The sequence below is a fragment of the Ipomoea nil genome, unplaced genomic scaffold (assembly GCF_001879475.1).
Source record: "Ipomoea nil cultivar Tokyo-kokei standard unplaced genomic scaffold, Asagao_1.1 scaffold1407, whole genome shotgun sequence".
Classification (NCBI taxonomy): domain Eukaryota; kingdom Viridiplantae; phylum Streptophyta; class Magnoliopsida; order Solanales; family Convolvulaceae; genus Ipomoea; species Ipomoea nil.
Genome location: NW_017617835.1, coordinates 5,702,254 through 5,717,783, shown reverse-complemented (window position 1 = coordinate 5,717,783; position 15,530 = coordinate 5,702,254). Strand labels below are relative to the sequence as shown.

Here is a 15,530-nt window from a genome sequence, read left to right as displayed (position 1 = left end):
AATGTCGTGTTTTTTTTTTTATAATAAAGGATGTTGTGGCATTAATTGTAACATTAATTATTTCCCAAACCATATAGCTTTATTATATAAAGGATTAGTTTATTTAAGATTTAAGATTTTATTTTTGATTTATATAAAAGTTTACCGTTACTATCTAATCTAAATATACTTTATGAGTGAAATTTCTTGTACACTTTAAATTTTACCATTATTAAATTTACTGTCAGACCAACTTCGATGAAATTATCTCTTATTATTTACAATTTTATTGGAAAATACATTTTTTATATTCATGTATTATATATCATCTTATTGCTAGAATGCTAGGGTTATGCTCATACCTTGGCTCACTATGCTAATCTCATTATACTTAATCCGGTAAAACAAAAAAAAAATCAACAAATTAAAAAGTATTGTAAGTTTATAGACAGTCTCATTGTACTAAACAGATATAACTTTGATAAGGTTAATATCATTAACAATTTGGTCAACTAGTTTTTTGCTAAGTTTATAGAAAGTCCTAGAGCATCGACTAGATAACTTTGATAAGGTTAATTGTTCGGATATTTTTAACGACTAAATCGTCTAGTTTTTTGATAATATTATAATCAAATAAGAAATTTTATGATATTAATATGTACGATAATATACCAAACATAATTATGTATACACTTTAGTTTTTGTTAAATATAGTACTATTAACAACGATATGAATCATCACTAATAAATATACTCCGTAGTTAATACATAATTTAGTCATCAACTATAGTGATTATTCTCGGTTCAGTTTTAATTTATTTTTGAGTAAATACTTAAAATGGTCCCTCGACTATAACTAAATTTACAAATTGGTCATCGACTTTCAATTTCAACCAATTAAGTCCTTAACTTTGTAATTTTGACACGATTTGGTCCTCCATCTATTTGACCGTTTGTTGACCGTGATCTACGATCTCCAGAAGAACCTTCAGCTCTCGTCGGAGTACGTGGAGGCCTCCAGGATGACGTTGCACTGGTTCGGAAACACGTCGTCTTCTTCGTTCTGGTACGAACTCAACTACATTGAATCCAAATGGAGGATGAAGAAAGGCAACCGGATTTGGTAGATTGCTTTCGGCAGTGGATTCAAATGTAACAGTGCGGTCTGGAAATGCAACCAGAACCTTAAAAAACCGACAATAGACCATGAAATTACATATATATCATCAAAAATCACAGTCAACAAACGGTCAAATAGACAGAGGACCAAATTGTGTTCAAATTACAACGTTAAGGACTTAATTGGTTGAAATTGAAAGTCGATGACCAATTTATGAATTCAACTATAGTCGAGGGACCATTTTGGATATTTACTCTTTACTTTTGTGCTTAATTATGTAATCGACTTTAATGAATTTACCCAATTGAGTCATCGGTTGTTAGAATTAATGACTAAATCGAGTAAAATCACTATAGTTGAATACAAACTTAAATTAAACTATGTAATCGTTGACTAAATTAGATATTAATATATGTGAAATTATCAAATTATTTTAACAAATGATTTAGTTGGGTAAAACCATCAAAGTTGATGACATAATTAAAAAAAAAAAAAAAATCATTTAAGACAAAATAAAAAAAGAATCACCCTAACCAATGACTAAATTGGAGTTCCTAATAAATACAACTTATCAACTAAATCAACATTTTTTGCCATTAGTAAATCCTCATTGAGAGGAAGGTAAAAGCAATACACAATTACACAGAGTGAAGTCTTAAACTTGCCTGTACAGAAACCCTCTGTTCTGACTTCTGAGCACATGGAGAAGCTGAAATCCTTAGTGCCCAAAGCCCTACGCCAGGAAATCTCTGAGAGCACGCCGGATGGCCTCCCCGCCACCTGTTCTTCCCTCCTAGAATTCTTCCACCGCTTGCCCCAGTTTCACCAGGTAACCAAAGCGGTCTGCATAGCTATATATGTATCTGTCTGTTGCTTTTAGTGGCTCTTTGCATTAAAAGCTCAAATCTTGTGTAGTTCGAACCATGAATTCGTAATTAGCTCTTTGTGTGTTTTCTTGATCTGAAAGTTGTAGTCTTTATGTACTTGGTTAATGGTTAGTCATTCCATTGTGTATTGTATATGTGATGTATGGCTGTATAGGCGTGTAGATTAGTGGTATTATGGAATATGGATTCTACTGTCTGCTAAATTTAGCTGCTCTTTCAAGGTTGTTAAGGAGTTGACAGACCCAGAAATGGCTTTGTGTGGCAAGGACCATAGTGCTGCTTCTGAAGTAAAGCTTCGAGGCAACCAATGCTTCTCCGGAGGAGATTATCCTAAAGCGTTGCATTTCTATACACAGGTGAACAGCATTTTGATTTTTCCTATCTTGATATAGAGTTTTGGAATGATTGATTTCGCAAGTGGTTAAGCTTATGAAAACCTTTTAGTAATTTTCTTGGTTTCTCCTGCAGTGCAGCTTTGATCTGTAACAGGAAGAGAAGCTTTGTGGCTGTATTATTATTATTATTATTATTTTTTGTAATTTGATGATCACTTTTAATATCTGAAGCTAATCATGTTTTATTTTTTACTTTATGAGTTTAACAGGCATTACGCCTTGCTCCAACAAACAGCAATGACACAGAGAAAAACCTATCTGCTATGCTCTATGTGAATCGTGCATCTGCATTGCATGTGAGTTCTGAATTTGTATAGATTCGGGAGTTCCATATTCGAATTGCATGAACTAGTACTTACTGTTTATTGCACAAACTTTATAAGGTTGACTATTTTTCTTTTGGTTCCAAGGATTGTGAATTTAGAGTATTATCCCATTGAAAAAACTCTTTTGTAGAATTGGATATTTCTTTCTCTCTTTTTTAATTTACTATGAAGTAACAAGCTTCTTTATGTGAGTTTAACCTCTTTCTGTAGCGAATTTATGTCTATGAAGAGCTGCTTCCTAACACATTAGTTTACTTCCTTATATCCACCTCCTAAGCCTAATAAAACCAATCAATCACTGTGTTCCCAAATTGTACTAACAACGTTATATAATGGTGAGTTGCTTTGCTTGTTCACTATGTGCTTCTATTGTGTCCAGAAAATGGGACTAATTGTAGAGTGTTTACAAGATTGTGATCGGGCTCTTGCAATTTTTTCAACCTATGCTAAGGTGTGTACACATGCACTTTTAGGCGGTTTTGTGTTCCTTTATTTGCATTGTAATTGTTTTATTTATCATATAATCACTTGCTGTCAAAGCTCAGTAGTTGCAGTTGACAGAAGAAAATTGAAGATCTTCATCCTTTCCTGTTCTTTTCCAATATCAATATATAGTTGGACTTTCTCGAGTTAATGTGAAAGTACTCCAGTCAGTTCTAAATGTTTCTTCTCAGACAATACTTCTTTCTATAAGTCGAGCTCTAATAGCATTCCTTGCCAGATAGTTTGAAATTTGAATAGCGCAGCATGCCACTGCAACTATTTCATTTGCAGATCTGTCATTTTGTTTTCGTAGTATTTGACTTTTATTTTGTTAGAGCTTCTTGATGCAACACACATTTGCCATTCTAAAGTATGTTCCCCTGCAGGCATGGTTCAGGAGAGGTAAAGCTAATGCTTCTTTGGGAAATTTCGAGGATGCAATCCAAGATCTGAAGGTCTCACTAAAGATGGAAGTGTCTTTGAGTGGAAAGAGACAAATAGAAGATGAACTCAGGATTATTTTGGACCAACATAAGCTGAAGCATAGTTCATTGTATAAGTCCAACAGGAATGAGTCAGATGTTACTATGTTAGGTATAGTACTTTAGTTCATGAACTTCTAATTTATTGGAGTATTATTCTTCCTTTTTCTCTTGGGAAAATAACACTTATTTTTTTTTAAATATCTTACGTCAGTACACAATTGCACAGGCAATTTTTCACTTCTTATTCTGCATTTTCTTTATTTAGTTATATTTTGGAGAACTTTTGGTGTTCATCTAGTTGTTATATTTACTGTTACTTGTCGTGATTGCACTTTCTTTGATTGGATTTATTGTAGTATTTGTAACAGACCCCTCTTCTTGGTTTCTTATAATGTAGAGCTTATGTGACAGATGAGCCAGACCGAGCAAATATGCAGTGTGTATCTTTACCTACTAAGGGACGGGGAATGGTATCGCGTGCTGATATTCCAATAGGCTCCTTGGTTCATAAAGAAGATCCTTATGCAGCGGTATATGGTCAAGATTCTTTTCTTTGGCGATGGCAAACACTGTACTTTTGCTAGGTTGTCTTAATAAAATCAGGTTTTCTTATGTCTTCTCATCTGCAATGATTCGGGAAATTGATGATTACCCTCATTTTGCTCTTAGATACATTATGATTTATTGCAAATTATTCAATTCAAAACTGAATGTCAAAGATAGACTCATGATCAAATGAGTCCACCCCCTTCCTATGATTCCGTGTGGACAGATCTGGGTCATTGAATGCTTGAGATCAGTGGCATAAATTTTTCCAATTGTGCATCGCGAACTGTGCAAGTGAAGTGCACAGTTGGCGAAATCCAAGCCATTGAACTCAAGTATTCAATGGCCCAGATTTGTCCACATGGACTCATGGGAGGGGTGGACTCACCTGAACAATGGCCGTCAAAGATATGTATACTTTGTACTAAATTGCAAAGGTATTTTCATATATGATGTTGCCGTTGGATTCTTATCATGCTAAGCTTTATGTAGATCATCTTGAAGAACTGTCGGGAGACCAACTGTCATTTCTGCTTCAATGAACTACCAATGCATGCCGTGCCCTGTGAATCGTGCTCTATACCACTATACTGCTCTAGTCAATGTCAATTAGTATCGGGAGGAAAAGAGTTTGGTAAAACTCCGAGGAAAGTTAGCCGTCATAATGAGCTACCAGATGAACTCGAAAAGTACATTTCAGAATGCGTTTCAATTGGCGTTTCTGGTCCACGTACTGAGGATATTGCCGAGCATAGACATGAATGTCAAGGTGTCCATTGGCCTGCAGTATTGCCGTCAGAAGTAGTTTTGGCTGGTCGAGTCCTCGTGAAATTTATAGAGCAACAAAAGGATTCTAGCGGTTTCTCTAACCTTCTCACAGTTTTGGTACTTGCACTAGTCCTTTTTTTTTTTTTTTTTTTTTTTGTGAGTACTAATGACTCTGTTACAATGCAGTATCTGTTCATCACTAGTTCTTTTGCTTAATTTTCATTTACAGTTTCATATTATGGAAGAAACTAATTGTGTATCTCGTGTAGGATCTCTGCCACAATTTTGTGCAGCTCCCTCCCGACACTAAGCTGGAGATGCATATTTACTCGATCATTCTGTTGAACTGTCTTCAGAATTCTTATGCACCTAAACTCCCCGTGACTGGGGTTATCATTTCACAGGTTGAATGAAATCAAACCAAAATATCCAATGCTTTGAAATGAAATCTGTCATATATATATAGTTTCTGTTATCCACAATCTCCTTATATTTCATATCCTGCTTGCAGCTGGTTATACTTCTATCGCAAATCAGAGTAAATTCAATGGCTATTGTCCGTATGAAATCTTTAGATACAAAAGGATCCTTAGACGAGCATGTGAATGCTTTAACCAGTTCTTTAGAGCAGGTATAGATCAATCTTGTCTCGTTTTCAAATTTTTATTGAATCTCGTTCTTCAAGCAATTAACAATCCTAGCAATTATCAAAGGCAATGCTTGAAGAGCGTTTTGTATTGCTTATCTATCTCCAAGTTGCGTAAGGACTTCTTTAAAATTTTGTATTGTTATGTTATTATGCAGGTCAAGGTGGGCCAAGCTATTTATTTGGTTGGCAGTATGTTTAACCATTCTTGTAGGCCAAATGCTCATGCTTACTTTCTTTCACGTACCCTTTATGTCCGCACAACAGATTCTGTGTCAGCGGGATCCGAACTCGAGCTCTCTTATGGTCCACAGGTACCTCGTTTTAGTAGATAATGTGAGCATATAACTATTACTGTGCAATCCAACTATTAGCTTAGGCTTTTAGTTGAGATGGAGCACATGCTTCAATTTGGTATCAGAGCCAGACCCAAGGTCATGGGTTCGAATCTTAGCCCCACTCGTAAGCGACTACGGTTTACCGGTCCACGTGTTGCTTGGAACCCACCTCACACGTGAGGGGGCGTGTGAGCATATAACTAATTACTGTGCAATCCAACTATCAGCTTAGGCTTTTAGTTGAGATGGAGCACATGCTTCAATTGATAATACCTCTTGATCTTTCATATGTTATTGTTCGCTGGTCCTAATTCCTAAGACATCAGCTCTCGTTGGTCATTTTAAATTTGGGGTTGTTTTTTTTTATATTCAGTGGCCTAATTGCATTATTGTGTGCAGTTCGATGACCTATTTGACCCTTATTCCTAAAAAAAAAAAAAAAGCATTAAGAGAACAGGAAATTGGCGTGTTCATGAAACTTCTAGAAACGTACTATACAATGTGTCCTAAGTTCCATGTTTAATGGTGCTGTGTAGATATGCCTTCAACGTTTTCATTGCTTCAGTTCGTTTCTTATAACTATAATGTGTTCCCGAATATTCTGCTTTGCAGGTTGGGCAGTGGGACCACAAAGACCGCCAGCAGATCTTGAGAGACCGCTACTCGTTTAGCTGTCAATGTAGAGGCTGTTCGCAACTAAATCTATCCGACCTCTGTATAAATGCGTACAGGTGTGCTAAACCCGGCTGCCTTGGTGTAGTCCCCGACAGCACTCTCGCTAGCTATGTGAAACAAAAACTCCCGCATGTCTCTAAGCAGGTCTTTTTTATACTGCAAAAGTCTACACCCGCTTATTTTCAATGCCTTGTTGATATTGCCATCGCTATTGTTATGTATCTAACTCGTATCCGTTCCTAAGTCAATAATCTTGACCCGTGAAGGTTGAAAAGGTCGAAAACGAGAGAATCAGTGATGTGGCCCATTATGCAGTTCATAAAGCCGATTATCATCTTAAACCTGGGCATTGCTTGAATTGCAATTTGTATCGTGATCTAGAAGCTGCATGTGCTACGATTAGCAAAGCTGAGAGTTCTATCGGGAGGTACATCGGGCTTCTTTATTAGTACATAAACACACTCTTGATTTATTGTGACTCTATAGATATGCATTAAACACTGACGTGTAAATAGGTTGCAAGACGCAATTGCTTCCAATGATGTCCCGGTTGAAGTACTTTCCAATGCTTTGAAGGCTTCCGATATTCTGAGATCAACACTGCATCCGTTTAACAAGAGAATTGCAGAGGTGAATGGCTGACACACTCCCATTGGTGCTGATTTGTTTTCATCCGTGTTATAAACAAAGATTGGGATTGGGCTAGAGTCACTCAATTGGGCTATAATGCAGACACTAAAAGATTGAATCCAACCAATTAGCAAGTCTAATCCATGGTCTTATGAACCATATGTTCTCTCATATTTTATCAATGTGGGACTCTTAACAATCCGTATACATTTTAGTAAACAAGAAACTATTCTGATTTTACGAGTTTCAGGTGGAGGACAATGTAGCACAGGCAATGTGCTTGGTTGGGGAACCGCAAGCTGCAATGGATCATTGTAAAGCGTCAATCAAGGTACATATCTCTCTTCAATCTCGGGACAGTTAACTTCTATGGCGCTTTCTTGTTGTCAAAGTATTAACTCAACAAGACGTTTAGCATTCACCAGATTCATGCTTATTACGTACCACCACAACTTTGTTCTCGTTAGAATTCTTATATTGACTGCAGATTCTTGAAAAACTGTATGATCCCAATCACATTGTCATCGGGAACGAACTGATTAAACTTGGATCCATCCAACTGCAACGTGGCAACCGCGATGCTGCCAGCACTACAAAGAGCACTGCTGAAATCTTTTCACGGTATTTTGGATCCCATGCACTCGTTATATTTCCATATCTGCAACGCCTCCAGCAAGAAGCTGGCTGCCTGGCATGATCTTAATACTAATTCTTTTATTTGTTCTTGTTGGGGCACTAGAATTGTTTCACCAAGGTTTTTAGCTTATTTGGGGCATCAAAGAACAAGCCAATCTAAGATCTATTTGTTTATTTTCTAGTTTGTCTGAGTTTCAAATTTTTGCTTAATGTCAGTTCTTTTAGGTTAAAGAAGTTTGTTTTTTCGCATGTCACCAAGGTTTATTTTATCAATGTGAGATTCTTTGCACTCGAGTCAAGTAGATGACTAGGCTGCGTAGACCGAAATTGGACCAAATCCTCCCCTAAAATAGAAGCTCTAAAGACACCAAAGTGAACCGAACAAGCGGATTTACGAAAGTTTGAACGCCACCAATACTCATAACCAGGTGAACACAAAGTGGATCGAACAGCCTCTGATACCATGTTAACATAAGAACTCTGTATATTTCCCAGGCTAAGGAATATACATATTTATACAAAATAATTAACAAACAAGCATACTTAATAAACAATAAACATCTATTCAAGGCTTCAAGCTCAAGCTTGGGCTCAATAAAGTAAGCAAGCTAAGCAAAGTTCAGTAAAATATTGTTCTCAACTACTAACTTCAAATGGGAAGCATACATGCAAATGATTATATAAGATATAAACAAAAGGCCAGGCTGAGTAATGAAAATTACAGATTCAACATGGGTTCTGATCCTACAAAAAATACCTTAGTTTCTATCGATACATAAAATGGCGATATATTGTATTATACCGGAATGAATCTTGCGTTAAACAGTCAGATCTATAAAGTGCATATAAACAGGATATGCATGTACTCCACCCCCTCTTTGGATGCAAGAAAAAAAAAAACATTTTTCCTGAACATTGCCCGAGCAAAAGTTACTGCATTTATGGAAAAGTATATTATCGGAGCTTAGAATCAGTCTGTTTGCTCCCCTTGAATGCTGAAAGAGAGAAAAATGATCTCGGTGCTGAAATGAAAGGCATGGAGGATACTATTAAAGATGATTAAAAGTTCGCAAGCTATAAAAGATTTTGAGTGAAAACGAAAAAAAACTAACCTTTTGTTGTGGTTACTGAAGATGAAACGTGACCCTCCTCCAATTTCTGAGATATGCTTTGAGCGACTAATTGGCCGATAGTTGCTTGGGCTGCAAAATATCATAATGGTCGAGTATATCTATATATGCATTCGATGAAAACTGAACTGGAACTAAGACGGGATAGTTAGAATACGAGTATTACCAGGAAGTTCATGACCATACTGCCCATAGTTCGAAGCATGAAGTGTGGCTTTCTTCAGTAGATTGTCGGAACCCTTCTTACTACCTTTAGATTCCTCGGTGTCGTCCTCTCCCTCTGAGAAGACAGAAGGGCTCGAGAAACCCGATGAATTTACATCAGTCTTGCTCTTTCGAGCAAACTTAAGGAGTCTCTTAAATCCTTTTGGTGCATCTTTCTGATTGACCATGGTTGGAGGGTTCTCGGCATTCCCCCAATCCATACTATCGGGTTCACTGCTTTCCTCGAGTAGCATTTGGGAAAGAGAATGGCGGACTCGTGGACTGGCAGCTCTCACGGGCACATCAGCTGAAGAGTCGATATGGCTAGCACCATCATTGTTTGGAGCCTTTTCGTTGTCGTGCTCTTCTATTTCCACCCAAGCTGCGGGGGATATGTTGATTTCTTCTTCGACCTCGTTTTTTATATTAACGCACTCTTGCTTCTCGCAAAAATCGTCTTCGTTTTTTGGAGCAGCAACCGGATTAGGACTTTCTGTGTCTACTTCACACTTCTCGGGGCTGCCTATCTGAGTTTCACTTGCTAGATCTAACTCGACTTTTGGGTCTGCAAGAAGTACATCGCCCTTTTGATTGGAAGGTTCGGGAATTATCGGATCTTTTTCATTCTTCTCTGCTTCAACCAAATCAACCGAGTCCCTCAACGATTGTTCTGGTGGAGGTGGAGAAGTTTTCTTTTTTGCGACGGGACCAACACCAGGTCCAGTCCTGGAGCCCTTACGCAGAAAAGGCTTTGGTTCCTTCGGTTCCTTTGGTGTATCCTTTGGCTCGAGAGGAACCACACTGCTTTTCTTGGTTACCTTGTTTAGTTTCGGTTTTGCAGAGGAATCAGAACTTACTCGAGGAGCCTGAGCTTTGGTTTTTGTAGGTTTGCTACTAGCTTTTGTCACCGCTTGCTGATTCCTTTCAGCGGAGTTTCTTACGCTCTTTTTAGCTTCATTTGGTAATGTTTTCGCAGGCTTTGCTGGCAATTGGGATCTCTCGACTTTCGGGGTTGATTGAGGAACTAATGGTGTTGGAGTTGGATGTGATCTTCTCCGGGTAGCTGTAGAACTAGCCGTTGTTACAGGTGTTTTAGCGGGTGATGCCCCGTTAGCTCTCGGTGACGGTGCTGTTGGCCATGACTTACGTATGGCGGGCAAAGATGCCGCCTTTTTTGAAGCTTTCTTCACATCAGCAGCAGGTTTAGGGGTTTCGGTTTTGGAATTTGCAGACTCGGAGGAATGGTTAAGCGGGGTTTGGGTTCTCTTAACTGCAGGTCTTTTACTAACAGTGTTTACCTTTCCAGATGCCATATCGGGTTTTGCTTTAATTTGTGTGTCCTTCCCCCCTACTCGCTTCCTAGCAGTCTCGCCCCCTTTAAGCTTCTCGTCCCTTTTCTCTTTGTAATGATTGTACAAACCGCCTCGCTGTTGATCGGGAAAGCGTTGGTCTTGGTTATCACTCGGGGCTGCATTTCTATACCTTGCGGGTTTCGTTTCCATCATTTTGATCAGCAGCTGGTTTAGTTCGGCTTCCTTTTGGCGACTCCATTCAGCCGAGGCGGTTAACTTTCTGCTTTCTTCGGTCTCGTTAGGGAGAGTATCATCCCGCTGTCCTTCTAGACCGGATACTCTTTCTTCACATACAGGCTCGGGCTCGGGCTCGAGTTCAATTTCAGCAGCCTCGACGGTATTAGAATCTAAATTCGTCTCCAAAGCACTCATAGTCTCTTCGCCTTCTAAGTTCTCCTCGGTAGTCATTGAAGCAGCATTTGCGGGATTTTTAGAGCTTTCGTACATTCCAGCACTCCATCTCCTGAGAACCGCTTTATTTGCACCAGCGGAGACTACACTTGCCGTTTTCTGAACATCCGAGGTTTGATCTCCTCTCTGTTTTCTCTCGAAAAGATTTATTGCATCTTGCACGCTCATTCTACGCACATTTTTCGACGTTTTCTCAGATGCTTCCTCGCCACCACTACTGCTTTCGCCTTCGTCTTTCTGGCACACTACTCGGGCAGGAATGTAATGTAAGCTCTTGATGGCTAAAGCGGTGGGTCTCCGAGACCCGCTCCGTCCAATTTGGACTCTTCGCATCGGGGAGGCAGACCTTCTCGGTGAAGCAGATCGCGCTAGAGCCCGACTTCGCTCTACCGATGGTTGATCCTCCTCGGTCGTGCAAGACGATTCCTCGCCTTCTGATGAACTCTGCCTCTCGATTTGTGCAGCTTTAGCAGGAGAGGCACCATATCTTACGGGTTGCTCTGAAAGCAGCAATGGCTTAGACGAGACCCGAGAATCCTCTTCTGAACCACGTTTATCATTCCCCGAATAATTTTCTACAATCTTTTGTAGCGAGTTCCTGAAATAGGTATACACAAACCAATCGCTCTCACATTTTCATCTAGTTCTCTACGTTTTATCTATCTCTATAACGTATATCTCTATAACCATTATCTTACCTCAAATCGAAAGCTCCAAAATGATTGCTGAACTTTCCAATCTCAACAATCTCCTCGGGAGCAGCTTGGTCAAAAGCATCAGCGAGATCGCTTCTTAACGCACCGAGCCTCAAGTCCATTGCTCGAAGCAATTCGTTCCTGTTCACCACAAAGATAACTCAAGATACTAGGCAAGGGCAAATCGTAATTCAAAACCAAAGAGTAACCAGAGCGTACTTGGAAGAATCCGATGTAGCAGAATCATCATCAGCCTGTTTAAGACGAAAGCAGTCAATTTTAGCAATCCCGTTGGTTTGAAACACAGATTAGTTCGATAATAAGGGATCAATCGATCACCTTTGCATATAAAGAAAGGTGAAATCCCCGGGCTTCCTCCAGCTGAGATATCTCTTTCTCCACCGCATTTGCTTTATCCAATATATCCCCCGAATTAATAATATTAAGAAACCTGACAAACAAGAAGTTAATCACAGACAACAGCATTACAACGAAACGAAGAAGTCCTTGCAGACCATACCTAATTAAAGTGGATTTCGAAAACCATTTAGCATTGCTAACATTATCCGGGGGTTCGAGTTTAAAAGAAGCATCCCGCCCTTTCGAGCTCAAAGCTTTAACTTTCGAAGAATGCTGTGCCAGTTGCTCGAGAACCCCAGAAGCCACCGCCTCTACCTCGTTGTCCCAACATATGCAAGCCTCGTACCTATAAAACAAGACAGTCAAGTTTTCATAGCCTGTACTAAGAACCATCTAACACCGTAACCTTAAACTAATTGAACATTGCATTAAACATCTCAAACAGGTTTGGTTTAGACCATCAATCATCTGAAAAAAAGAAGATTTCTGCAACATTTGCAGCCAATTACACTGCTTCGAAACTAAGCCCCCTTCAAATAACAAGGCAAGATTACCTGTTCTGGCTTGGATAAATCTGGAATTCAACATAATCCAACGAAACATCAGTATGGATCCCACCCGCCATCCTTGAATCTCAAGAAAACTCGAGCCTGATGAACAAAAACAACACAAATTAATGTTAACAAAACGCGTTCTTGTCATCATCCCAGACTGAATTACAATGCCAACCTTGAAATTCTAAGCCTTCAGCACCAGCCCAAATTTCATTCCATCTGGTTCAACAGAGCCTGGCTGGCACAAACAAACACACTTGTTATCAACAACCTTAGCCCCCAACATTGGAGACATCAAATAATAATACCATTGCACAAGCAAAGATAGATAGGTACACCCAATCTGACCTTAAAGATTGCTAAAGAGTAAAGATTGCTGCTATACAACCAACCAAAACACATTAACTTGCACAGCTCATTATAATCAGCCATAGTCAAATCAAACCAGAGAAGCAACAATCAAAATTCAGCAGACATAAGAAACAATCAAAACAGACCAAACTACACTCAAGATCAGATCTAGACTAAGAAAAACCCCAATCTTTGCCACAAAAACCTTCAGCCCACCGACACAGATGGCACAGTTTTCTTGAACTATCAACACCCATTGCCTGATTCCACCATTTCCAAGCACCCCATTGACTGCCCAGAATCAGCTCCCCCATCTAATACACACACAGATTCATCCACATACATGTATGGACAGTGCAAGAAAATGCAAGTGAAAGAGAAGCTTACTGGGAATGAAGCTGAACAGAGCTCAAAGATGGAAGCTTTGGTGAAGATCTAAAATGGGATTTGGGGCAAGAATGAAAAAGTTGCAGCCTTTTTCTCTTTTTCTCTGTTTATTTCAACCTGTCTTATTGTTTTTTAAGAAAGAAGATGGCAATGGGCTGCGGAGAGAACAAGCAGGAGAAGAAAGAAAATGCCTTGGGCTTTGGCGTTTGAGAGTGAAGTAGAAGATAAAACACTGCACAGAGACAGAATGAGAGAGAGAGAGATAGAGAGAGAGTACAGCCCAGCTTTTATTAATGACAACATAAGACATGAAAGGCCGCTAAACTCACCACACATGATGTGAGTAATAATGTAATTATTGCACCGATCTCCCCGGGCGCGTGATGTCACGTTTTCCATCTTTTTATAGTTTATTCTTTCTCTTCTATACGTTACTGAATTCAAATCTGTTCTTATTTTAATTTAATTATTCTGTGGTCCTTGTCCCCCATTACTGTGCTGCTGCTCCTTTTTTGCTTCTTTCAGTTTAGTCCTTGACATTTCAGGAAATCATGGAACTACCCCTGAACTAACTTCTTCATCATGTTTCAAAAACAGATTAAAGTTGCAATCTTTGCCATTTCTTGATTCAAGAATTAGTCCTTTTTTTTTTTTCATGGCCTAATGGTAAAAAAGTGAATCCCAAAGAAATGGGCAAATGGCAACCACTTTTCCACTACAACCCCCCACTATAATAAGTATTAACCATCAACTCACCCACTACTTGATACCACTTAACCACTTCTAGCCATTACTAAAAACTTGCATTAGAAACACCCATAAAAGTTAATTAATAACCTAAATTGATTTACCTACTATTTCATCAACTTCATTGCAATAATAATAATAATAATAATAATAATAATAATAATAATAATAACAACAACAACAATAACAATGTAATACCCTTGTTACAAAAGGTGAAATTCTTTAAACCTAGAGCCCCACATTCTAACCCGATAGGATAGTAGAAGGATAAATTATCAGCCAATTAGGTAAGAGAGCTATTGTATAATAGTATATTGCCCACAAAGAACTCATTTACCCATTATATTGAGTGAAACTCTCGCACTGTAATTGTTAAGACAAACCAACTAAGCTACTCGTGTGAAAAAAAATGCAATGCCCACAATCCATCATACTTGTGACATTATACGTTACGATTGATTAAACTATCTTTTAGCTACATCCAATTATTATTGTGTGCTACATCAATGAATACTTTGTAAGAGATAGATATGATGAGTCAAATGTATATTTTGTGTTGAAAAAAGAAAGCTTTTTTTTTTCAATTTTTTTATAATATAAAGGAAAACTGTTTAATTTGAGACGGATACTTGATAGTTTGGGAAGAATTTAGCCAAAATTTATACATTTAGTTTTATCAATTGTTGCACTTTGGTCACTTATATAATACTTTTATGTATTTGTGAACTTGAATTTTTATTTTTATTATTTTTTAGCACCAAAGGACTAATAAATGAGAAAATGAACAATTTAGGGGGACAGACTTGGAAAAGAGATAAATAAAGGGTATACATTTCCGAACTCACGTGCTGCCAACGCTGCACAGATTGTGATGTTACGCTTGTACCGATTTCGCCCACGAAGGCTCCTTAAAAATAAAATAAAATAAAATAACCTTTTGTTCTTCATAGCAATACATATGGGTTGACATAAAATGATAAAAATGCTATAATAGCGTATGTAAAAATATGATTGATATCATTAATGTGAATTAATATCAAAATATTTTTTTTTTATCCAAGGGAGGGCCAAGCTCAGTGCTTTACAACTGACACCCTTCCGTGATAGTCTTCACATACGGTAAAGCACTCAAATCAACCAACAACGCATCCTTGATGCTAGAAGGGCTCCTCCCACTCCACCCACGTAGTGTTGGAGATGTGAGCATATAACCATTAATGTGCAATCCAACTATTAGCTTAGGCTTTTAGTTGAGATTGAGCACATGCTTCAATTTGATATCAGAGCCAGACTAAACGTCATGGGTTTGAATCTCAACGCCACGTGTGCTTTTAGTTGAGATGGAGCACATGCTTCAATTGGAGATACGTGTTTGTTTTGTAAGAATATCAACCACTATGTTCTATTCTCGATAGATGTGTTTGA

General features: G+C 38.3%; 2 protein-coding genes across 4 annotated transcripts; one reads left to right on the top strand and one right to left on the bottom strand.

Annotated features, from left to right (window-relative positions):
• The first annotated feature begins 1,704 nt into the window (after nucleotides 1-1,704).
• On the top strand, nucleotides 1,705-8,145 carry LOC109186101 (SET and MYND domain-containing protein 4). Of its 2 annotated transcripts, XM_019336006.1 has the most exons (15): nucleotides 1,705-1,928; nucleotides 2,208-2,342; nucleotides 2,591-2,677; nucleotides 3,087-3,158; nucleotides 3,577-3,784; nucleotides 4,087-4,205; nucleotides 4,714-5,106; nucleotides 5,259-5,393; nucleotides 5,501-5,620; nucleotides 5,794-5,949; nucleotides 6,586-6,792; nucleotides 6,915-7,075; nucleotides 7,164-7,278; nucleotides 7,529-7,609; nucleotides 7,766-8,145. In XM_019336006.1, exons 1-15 carry the CDS (start codon nucleotides 1,800-1,802, stop codon nucleotides 7,973-7,975), a joined length of 2,328 nt encoding a protein of 775 aa, XP_019191551.1. In that variant the 5' UTR covers nucleotides 1,705-1,799; the 3' UTR covers nucleotides 7,976-8,145. The 2 variants fall into 2 exon arrangements, with proteins under 2 accessions (XP_019191551.1, XP_019191552.1); XM_019336007.1 differs by lacking the exon at nucleotides 1,705-1,928 and having other exon boundaries at nucleotides 2,270-2,342; nucleotides 2,583-2,677.
• Nucleotides 8,146-8,460: 315 nt separating this feature from the next.
• On the bottom strand, nucleotides 8,461-13,661 carry LOC109186590. Of its 2 annotated transcripts, none has more exons than XM_019336640.1 (10): nucleotides 13,359-13,661; nucleotides 12,796-12,858; nucleotides 12,621-12,716; nucleotides 12,227-12,412; nucleotides 12,046-12,157; nucleotides 11,926-11,960; nucleotides 11,710-11,847; nucleotides 9,211-11,609; nucleotides 9,027-9,116; nucleotides 8,461-8,909 (listed from the first exon to the last, which is right to left on the bottom strand). In XM_019336640.1, exons 3-10 carry the CDS (start codon nucleotides 12,689-12,691, stop codon nucleotides 8,869-8,871), a joined length of 3,072 nt encoding a protein of 1,023 aa, XP_019192185.1. In that variant the 5' UTR covers nucleotides 12,692-12,716; nucleotides 12,796-12,858; nucleotides 13,359-13,661; the 3' UTR covers nucleotides 8,461-8,868. The 2 variants fall into 2 exon arrangements, with proteins under 2 accessions (XP_019192185.1, XP_019192184.1); XM_019336639.1 differs by having other exon boundaries at nucleotides 8,461-8,936; nucleotides 13,359-13,660.
• Between the last annotated feature and the right edge of the window lie 1,869 nt (nucleotides 13,662-15,530).

What these genes read in the sequence shown, in the direction of transcription:
- LOC109186590 (XM_019336639.1), bottom strand. Translation starts at nt 12,691, where the DNA reads ATGGCGGGTGGGATCCATACTGATGTTTCGTTGGATTATGTTGAATTC. An exon ending in TCGAAATCCACTTTAATTAG is followed by an intron (nt 12,158 to 12,226) that starts GTATGGTCTGCA and finishes CTTGTTTGTCAG; the next exon opens with GTTTCTTAATATTATTAATT. An exon ending in TTCAGTAACCACAACAAAAG is followed by an intron (nt 8,937 to 9,026) that starts GTTAGTTTTTTT and finishes CTTTCATTTCAG; the next exon opens with CACCGAGATCATTTTTCTCT.
- LOC109186101 (XM_019336006.1), top strand. Translation starts at nt 1,800, where the DNA reads ATGGAGAAGCTGAAATCCTTAGTGCCCAAAGCCCTACGCCAGGAAATC. An exon ending in CTAACCTTCTCACAGTTTTG is followed by an intron (nt 5,107 to 5,258) that starts GTACTTGCACTA and finishes TATCTCGTGTAG; the next exon opens with GATCTCTGCCACAATTTTGT. An exon ending in AGCTCTCTTATGGTCCACAG is followed by an intron (nt 5,950 to 6,585) that starts GTACCTCGTTTT and finishes TCTGCTTTGCAG; the next exon opens with GTTGGGCAGTGGGACCACAA.